General features: G+C 38.7%; 1 protein-coding gene across 1 annotated transcript in view; it reads right to left on the minus strand.

Moving 5' to 3' along the window:
* VPS50 (VPS50 EARP/GARPII complex subunit) overlaps window positions 1-9,710 on the minus strand; it is a 113,406-nt gene that overhangs the window by 3,235 nt on the left and 100,461 nt on the right. Inside the window, exons 23-26 of the mRNA XM_005876157.2 lie at window positions 7,719-7,867; window positions 6,607-6,703; window positions 5,414-5,572; window positions 2,675-2,796 (exon numbers count right to left, since the gene is read on the minus strand). Of these exons, the coding sequence (XP_005876219.1) occupies window positions 2,675-2,796; window positions 5,414-5,572; window positions 6,607-6,703; window positions 7,719-7,867 (527 nt within the window). The remainder of the gene's footprint in view (window positions 1-2,674; window positions 2,797-5,413; window positions 5,573-6,606; window positions 6,704-7,718; window positions 7,868-9,710) is intronic.

Below are 9,710 nucleotides of genomic sequence, written 5' to 3' on the forward strand. Positions count from 1 at the left end.
AGGTGGACACTCTTGGTGCACCCCTTTGTGGGCTGTGTGCACAGTCTTGTTGTAGTTAAGCCTTGATTGCTGTTGGTATCACTGGGAGGAATTGACCTCCAGGCCAACTGGCTGTGAAGACCAGTTTTGTCTACAGTGGGAGAACGGCTGTGCTGGAGACACCCTTATGGGGCAGGACTTGCTTCAGTGGGGCTTTGGCACTCACTAAGTCTGCCCCCTTAGTGTGTCTCTTATGGATGTGAAGAGTTGTAATCTGGATGGTCTCACTCTGACCACTGGGTAGACTGGCTCTTGGATCTCCAAGGAGGTGCAAATTCAGCCACTGCCTGAGGCCACCCAGCAGGAGCTACAGAGAGAGATGCAGATTCCTCCTCTGTGTTTGGGGTTTGGAGATGCCCAGATGAGGCATAGCTATGAAGCAATGCAGGCTGCTGACGACCTTAGGCCTTCTTTTGGAAGCTCTGGGGTTCTCTGACCCAGCTGCAGTTTGACAGGTTTTTAGGTGGAGAAAGGCTAGGCCATTCATATGCAAAAGCCTCTGCACACAGCTTGGGTGGGGTTGTAAATTGGGTGGGGCGGGGTGGCAGGAATCACCAGGGCAGAGCAAACCACAATGGCTGCCAGTCTGCTTTGCCTAGGAGAGGTCCTGGGGTCTGTGTCCTGCGGCCCCGTGCAGGAACAATGATCGCTGCGTGCACCTCTGAGAGAAAGCCACCCTCACGTTCCGGCCGATGCCAGACAGTCCAGTTTCTCTCCTTATGCGTCTGGGTCCCCAGAGTCTCACCCGGAACTGGAGTTCAGAGCAGTCGGGAGTTGTATCTCTGTCCCAATTGAAAAAGACAACAGCATACCCAGCTGCCAGCCCCTTTCTTGCGTGCCTCTGTACCTCTACACTTCCACACCTCTGCACCTCCTACATGACTCTTTCTTTCTAGTTGTAGAATTTCCACTCAGCCAGCCTTCCCGTGGTTCTGGATGATATTTGTTTTGTCTTTTAGTTGTAGTTTTAATGTGGTTGTGCGTGGCAGCAAGTTCAGGTGTTTACCTATGCCGCCAACTTGGTTGTCCCTATAATTATTTCTAAACTAAAGCTATGGATACTCCAAAGTGATCTTTGTTTCATTAAAGTAGTTTCAATATTGTAGCTACTGGATACAGGGAAAACAAATGAAATAGGTTTCCAATGGACATTCAGCAAACCTGAAAATGTGCACACATATAAGCCCAGAAAGTGTTATATTTTTGATAATAAAACACTTAATAGACCTATTCTGAAACCTCACGTTACTGAAAACCTGTGTGTTTTAAGGTTGAATAGTAATAAGATTAATAGATTAATTCTCACATACATTTTATTACTCATAAGTCAGTGTCTCATTCTTTCAATCATACAAAATGTGGAGATTCCAACCCTAGGGAATGAGGTACCTCCCCTAAGGAAATGTGCAAGACAATCAAAGCTTTCATTGTTTAACATGACCAAGTGTTTTGTTGTTTCTTCTTAATTAAAAATGTTTACACAGAACTATAACATTTATTATTCCATTTTCTACTTTATTAAACAAATTTATTTCAAATTGTTTCAGTGGACACGGAGCCAGTGTGTGATGCATAGCACGGCTGGCTTCAGAGCAGAGTGCCAAGAATGTCATCAGCTTGTCATCCTCACCTTCTCACTGTCTGATACATTCTTTCTTAGAACTAATAAGAACTGAAGAGAAATTAGATAAATGACAGTGTGCAAATTGAATTGATGTGCAATTCTAGATCACTGCACGCACTCTGAAACGGCAGTTTGCTCTCAGGGACACTTTAAATGTACCACCGACTCTTATTTGTGTTCTGGGTGTTATGAGCACTGTGAGCGTGGTTTCTGAGCAAGGGGAACATTACTATTGAGAGATCTTTAAAGTTAACACATGAAAGCGTTATTCGGTTTACAGTGACATAATAATGATCTTATTAGCAGTGATAGTGTGGCCATGGGGACCGACTTGCCATCAGAAAATCAGGCGTGCATAGCCTTCTCTGTGTTTAAAAACTGTGAACTTGACAGGGGGATCGCTTTGTAAATTATATAAAAGTCTAACCACTATGCTGTATACCTGAGACTAACATGATATTGACTGTCAACTATCACTGAAAAAAAAAGGGAATAAAATAAATAAATAAATAAAATAAAAACTGTGAACTTGGACAAGTTATTTAACCTCTTTAAGCCTCAATTTTGAGGCTGGGTTTTCTCACTGACATAGAACAGTACTATCTAAGAGTGGTTAGGATTTGACGATATAACCCTGTGAAGCCCTGGTTCAATAAATGACAAAGTGCTCAATAAGTGTTATGAATCATCATCACAATAATTATATTATTAGGTAATAATAATAATTACTTCTAGTTTAACTTTCAGAGAACCATTAGCTGCTGCATTGCTCCCTCTTCTATGAGCTGGTTCTAGGTCACCAGCCAGGAAAGTATCCATAGACAGAGGTGGTACAGTGAGGCTTAAGGTTTCTTCTAATTACATTCTAAAGTCAAACCTAAATTATTATGAGATTATCTGCTATTTATCACTATCTCTACCTATCTCTCCATTCATTAGTGCTAATTATAACATTATATATACATTGATTTATCATTGAGGAATCAGATAATGCTTTCACGAAAAACTTACCCTTCCACAATAGTTCTGTTAGCCAGTCGTATACAATGTTCCCAAAGTATATTAGACACGGGCAAGGGTATCCGAACTCTCTTAGAAACCTCATTTAACCTCCTGTTAAACTGCTCAAATTCCTAAGAAGACAAAAATCCCGGTTGTATGTGAATGTAGTTATAATGCTGCATTGTTTTCCCATCTCAGTGGCAAAAAAGATTTAGGAGGACTTGGAATCAAACCAAGTAAAACCAAGAGATAATGCCTAATTTATTCAATTTGTTACACTTAGAAAAAAACCTTAATAGTGTTTAAATTATGTTGTAATACAGAGTATGTACAATACATTTCATCTCCAAGGAAATAAGTGTCATCAACTGATTAAACAATGCTAACCATGTTCAAATGTTCTCACATCTCAATTTTTTTATGACTGTCAGTATGGATAAAAAGAGTTTGATAATCTATGTTTTTAAAATCCTTTAAAAGGCCCAGTTTTTAAAAAATGTTTTAAGAAGCTTTAAATTCAGAGTGAACTATTTGTAATTTGTGGCTATCTATATTCCTTAGAGAACAATCTGATAAATTATTCTCCTTAAATATTTTTAAAGCAAATAATTATATAACAAATGATTTGAAAGTCATGTAATAGCTGCAAGTTTTTAGTAAGATGGACAAAATAAAACAAAATATTTTCAGTTATAGAAAACTGAAAATTTTTGTTACTTATTAGTAACTTTTATAATACCACGCTACTCAAAATAAAAATATGTGTAACCAATTTAGACAATTCCAGCTACATGAAAGCAGCAGATGGTTCACCTTTTAATAAATGTATTTCTGGTTTCTTTGGACTATTATTGCCTAAATATGTTCATTTACAAAAGTAAATGCTGTTGACCCTTCCTTGACAATATATTTCAAATAAATTTAAGGAGGCTTAAAATGGCATTTTTCTGCAATAGAGAAGTTACACAATGCTTAACAAGTCAAGATGGACATGTGTTCAAATTTTCTAATGACACACAGGGAGAAAAAAATCTAATGTGATCATCACCAGTCAAGCTACCACATCATTACTATTACGTTATTCCTTGCTACTTCCTAAATCACAATTTTTTGAGGATTCATTTTGACAGTTAACTGCTCTTAATTATTTATGAAAAAAGTGCATCTTTAACCTACTAAGCTTACTTTTGAAAATAAGAGTTAAATAAGTAATTGCTCTTCAATTTTTCATTTCATGAATCTAGTAGAGCAGTAGTATTTGCTATTGTGTTTAATGCTTCTTTACAGTAAACTGTGCTTTGAATTTCAAGAGTTTTCATTAATACTTTAAAGTTAAAATTATATGCTTACTGTATAAATGTCATTCTATTCATTGCTAAATTCATATGCAAGAGTGCTGTTGATAAATAGTAGAACCATTTCTTTTACTGAGGATTCTTTTGAAGCAGCAATGCAGAGTGCTTTTTACCTCTAACAGTTTAGACTTGGAAAAAATAATAGAACAAAATGTATCATAAAAGTTTATGAAAACTTTTAAGCTGATAAAAACTGGGTTCAGGTTAATAATGTGAATAGCACTGGTTCTTTCTTACATAAATGTATCAAAGTTTATGAAAACTTTTAAGCTGATAAAAACTGGGTTCAGGTTAATAATGTGAATAGCACTGGTTCTTTCTTACATATAATACTGATGCCCAGGCCTGGAGAAGGGACCATACCCTGCTGGGCACTGGAGCACTAGAGGTAGTCCACTGCTACCTCTGCTTTGATCATTGGCTTTGCTGACTGGTTCTCAATGTCCCAGGCTATGATTTATTGCCTTGGAAGCAGATAAAAATGTCTGTGTAAGTAAATGAGATAAAAGTCAGGAGCTTAAGGACCAATTTTCTTTTCACAGACAAACAGGAAAAACAAAATTTTTCTGAAAGCTTGTTTTCATTTTCCAGGATGCTCTTTCCTCACCTCAGACATCCACATGGCTCATGTTCTCACTTCCTTCAGTGCCTCCTCAATTCTCACCATTATTGGAGTCCTCTAACCACAAGTAAATGGTATTCCTCCCCACCCACCCCCTGCCCCTCTCTATCCCTCTTCTGCTGGCCATTTATTTTTTCACAGGACTGTTCCTCACCTGACACATCATATTTTAATTTATCTCTTTTCTACCGTCTCTCACTGGCATGTAAATTCCTTAATTCACAACTACATTGCCAGCACCTAGAGCAGTGCTTGCCACATGTCAGGTGATCTATAAATATCTCATGATGCATAATTTTTTTAAAAAATGACTACAATTCTTTCCAGAAAACTTATAAACATAAATCATTAAATGCAAAGGTATTTGCAAGACACATTGCAAAAGTAATGTGATTTCTGTAAAACACAACTTAGAATAATCGGGTGTATGGCCTCTTGCTAATATACATACAACTGTAGAAATACCTTTTTGTCTCCACAGCCATGGCTATTGAGGTTTCATAACATGAGAATCAGCCAAGTTATGCCAATCAAACTCTAAGTCCAGTGGAAAATTAGTGAGCAAAACAAAAGATCTACAAAGTATTCTTGGGTCTAAAAGAACACAAAATTCAGAAAATAAGCCTAATCTAATTCAGGGACTTTAATATCACGATGCTAGAAATGTGGTAATACTGTAACTATAATTCACTACTTTAGAGCGATTGCAATTATAAGAACAGTTCTCTTAGCAGAATCATCTTTAACAAAGACGTTTCCCAGAGTACTTGCCTTTAACAGTGCATCTACATATATGTTGTGCTGTGACATAATTTCCTTTACATCCCATTTCACGTTAGCCATCAGGAGCAGCATCTGTTCATAATCAATGGCTTTACCAGCTACGATCCAGTAAATTGGTTTGCGTAGTTCACTGGCAGTTGAGACTGTCTGAAATAAATTACACAGAAATGAAAACAAATGTTTTCTAAAGTATCAAATGTATAAAGGACATTTTGCTCCTATTTCTAGGACACATCATATCTGAAAATAAGTCATTATTCATTTGGAGTTTTATATTATGAAAATAATTTAATTCCAGGGCAAAGGTCTCACTCAAAACATAATTTTGAGACATTAAGTAAACTTGAGGCTATAGACAGTAGTTTCTAAAAGAACTACAGATTTTCTTGGAGATAGCAAATACTTCTCAAGTTCTTTCACTTCTTTCCATCTCGACTCCCACTCTTCCCACCTCACAATTCCATCTGACTGCATTTCTGTAACTGCCCTCCAGCCGGTCTTCATGCCTCTAGGCTTGTCATCTCACGTCCATTCTTCACATTGCCTCCCAAGTACACTTTCTAAAACACATCCCTGACCATGCCACTCACCTGGGTCAAATCCTCCCGTAGCTTCCCAGTACCCTTGGAATAAAGTCCCACTTCTGGCTGAGAGCCCTGTACCTCGTGTGGCTCCTGCTTATCACTGCGCCATCTTTCTCGTCACAAGCCCGCTTCCCTGCCCTGGCAGCTGGAGTGTCTCAGCTGCTCACGTGCATCATGCTCTCCCTCCCCTGCTGCCCTTGCTTAAGCCATCCCTTAATTTGGAATATACTCCCCACTCGCCTAGCTGGTCAGGTTTAAACATCACTTCCTCCAAACAGCCTTTCCAGACAACCTGCTTCCAACCACACCCCTTTCCTCCCGCAGTCAAGGTTAAGTACCCTGCCGCTGATTCTTTTCCTCTTTTATATTTTAAATAACTGGCTTTCTCTCTCACTGGACTAAAAGTTATATGAGTTGCCCAATAAATATTTAATACAGTGATTCAGGGGTGAATAAACTAATATTCTAATCCAGCTTTCCTGGGATTTGGAGATTGATCACTTGTAAAAAAGGAAACAAAACCAAACTCCTAACTAATGTGTGACAGTCCTCTTTGGCTCCCAGTTGAAATGACACACGAGACAGCCCATCTCTGACCTGAGAATAAAATTGCTGAAGGAAGGGCTTTTTGACTGCAGGCATCACAGCATCCAGATGCGGCTGAAGGAACTCAAATTGTTCAGCCAAGAACACCCTAAAGGGAACAAATAACCCGCCTTGTGAACACAGCACAGGAGTGAGAGAACTGCCAGTGTTTTTGTAAAAAGTAGTCTTCAAGATCTCTAAGCAAAACTTTAACAATTAAAATTATTTTCCACTTTAGTGAACTACCTCTTGACATGCTCATTTACATTCTACATAAAAATGAAAGCTCAACTTATCACTGAATGTGAATTGAGGTGGAAGAACAGTGACTTCAAGGGAGCTGATTTGGACACAAAGGTGTAGTTATGCTGCTTTGCATGTTAAGATATGAGCACAGATAACACAAAACATTGGAGAAAGATTTGAAAGGATTTCTTTTAAAGATCCCATTTAATTACATACAACAGACCCCTGAATTCACAGATTTAACATCTGACACTTATCAGAAGTTACCCAACATTCACAACATGTAACAAACGAACTCGACTGAGACACACATGTGAGCTTCAGGTCCGGAGGCTGGGGTGTAGGAGCCGGAGGCACCCGGCTGGAAGACAGCTGGCAGCCTCACCATTTTTCTCTATTTTTTGTTATGTACACAAAAATCCTTCAATTGGAATTGACTACATTTCATGGGAGAAGTTATATGCTTCAGTTGTGTTAAAACCTGGGGGATTTATAAAGGTCAGGATGCACTCTTGCTGATGTCAAGGGTCGACTACATTTAACACTGAACTGACAATGTAACTGGTTTCTCCAGAACCATGATTCAATAGGAAATAGAAAGTACATGAGAACATTTTTTAAAGTTTTACTTAAAGCAAGGATCATGTTGCTAAAGATTGAAACTTAAAAGATTTCCCTCCTCCCATTTATGTAACCGAAAACCAAACATGCAGTTTTAAAAATCCATTGGTAATCTATTTTAGGGTATACTTCTCAGAAATACACATTGATATTTTGAAATGGAAGATATATACAGCTAGAAGTCTAATTTTACAAGGCTTACTTTAATAACCTTTCTTAAATATTCAATGGCAAAGTAACTGTTTTTAACAACTTACAAGGATTCTGTGGCTACCACTCTTTCAGCCAACCCATATAATGTATCCCCGGAGGTCAAAACCACTAGGTGACTTAGGTGTGGGCTTGGGACCTTCTCCTTTCGCTCTTCTGCTGCTGTGAGTGTGGCAGTAGGATCAGCTGCAACTTCCTGAAAATGCAGCACATACATACACAGTCTGAAACAACAAATCTAACAGCAATAAACCACGTGATTTTACCAAACTGAACTATAATTCAAACACTCTTAGGCATGCATTAATTACATTTAGTTCTTGCTCTCCCCCGCCCCTCCTCCACGCCCTCTTTTTATATTTTCTAACTGCTGGAACATTCCTTCTTATACTAAGTGAAAATGATTCAACTCTATATGCTATAATCTGTGCATGAACTACAGTTGGCCAACACAAGGAATCTTCATGAATCGAGAGATGTTTCAGAGAGACAACAGTGAGAGATGACCTTCAAGAACTTACAAATGAGGGAAAAGAAATTGTCCCTTGAGAACTAAGCTAAGTATCAAAATTATGGTGTGATTCACTATTTCACACCCAAGTCTAACCAAGGAAACTTTGAAATAATCTCAAGAAAGCAGGACTAGAATGTAGTTATAAACTGAAACAGAACCAACTGTCTGGGACAGATTATTGATGAGAAGGAAGATGGTTACTGGGAAGAAAAGAAAGGGATGCCTGCCCCCAAAGCAGGGAGTGTTTAGCTTTAAAGATCATCAAAGAAAAAATCAGACACAAAAAATTAGACACACAAAAACATCTGAAGTGCAAATGTAAATCTAGATTACTTTTTAAAGCAATTACATAGTCGCAAATTGCCGACATTTTCCTTATGAATAAAAGGGACATCAAATGCATAGGACTCTGGGAGTATAACTTAAGTATATAAATTTAGCAAAATGAAAATGAAACATTATAAAACCCTTCAAATTAGAAAATGGTTTAATTCTTCATTAGTTCTTTTTTATATCCTATCTTCTTCTAAAGATAATGTCTCTCTTCATCTCTAATTACTGAATTAGCATTTAAAAGTTATTTGGGAACAACTGTGCTTTCTCTAGAGAGAATCAGGATAAGGAAACTATGCAAGTTAATCAATGTTGCAGTTCCATTATTTATTTCCTTCTACTTAAAAGGAAAACAAGCACCCCACTCCTAAAAGAAAACACAACCCACAAAAATCACATACTGTTTGGTACCAACTGGTTGCTGGTGTTATTTAGTGTAATTCTGGTGGATGCTTCCTCATCATCTTCCAGACTGTCCAAGTGCGGAACCCTGGAGTCATTCATGACCCCCTTCCTCCTCGCCTCCATCTCCTTTGTTTCTTCCTCATGTCACTACTTCATCAGGACCAAGACCACAGCATTCTTAACTGAACTATTCTAAATGTCCCTCATAGACACCTCTTCCACTAGCTTATCCTGTTTCTACTCCACTTTCCACAGGTTTAACTGGCTGTCTTTTCTATAATACAGAAGTGATATTTCTAAAATGCAGACATGATCATACCACTCCCTTGCTTAAAAGTCCCCATTCTGTACAGGTGAAAGCCTAATCTTGTGCCATGATATTATGCCTTTACAAATGACACCAGCTACCTGGCCAGCCTCATTTCCAGGTAATCTTCTCCGTCCTTCAGGTCTAGCCACACTGGCCTACTTGCTATATACCTGGCCTATTGACCCTCCTGTTGAACCAGCCCCGCCCCCTCATCCCCACCCCCTATCTGCCTAGCTCTCTCCTCTGCAGTTTTTAACTCTGAGCTCGTATTCACCTCCTTCCTATAACGTTCTCAGTCTCCCAAGAATTAGTGCCCTAGCTGGTTTGGCTCAGTGGATAGAGCATCGGCCTGGGACCAAAAGGGGCCAGGTTTGATTTGGGTCAAGGACACGTACCTCAGTTGCAGGCTCCTCCCCAGCTCTGGCCCTGGTCAGGACGAGTACAGGAGGCAACCAATCGATGTGTTTCTCTCACATC

This window comes from Myotis brandtii, unplaced genomic scaffold (assembly GCF_000412655.1).
Source record: "Myotis brandtii unplaced genomic scaffold, ASM41265v1 scaffold48, whole genome shotgun sequence".
Taxonomy (NCBI): Eukaryota; Metazoa; Chordata; class Mammalia; order Chiroptera; family Vespertilionidae; genus Myotis; species Myotis brandtii.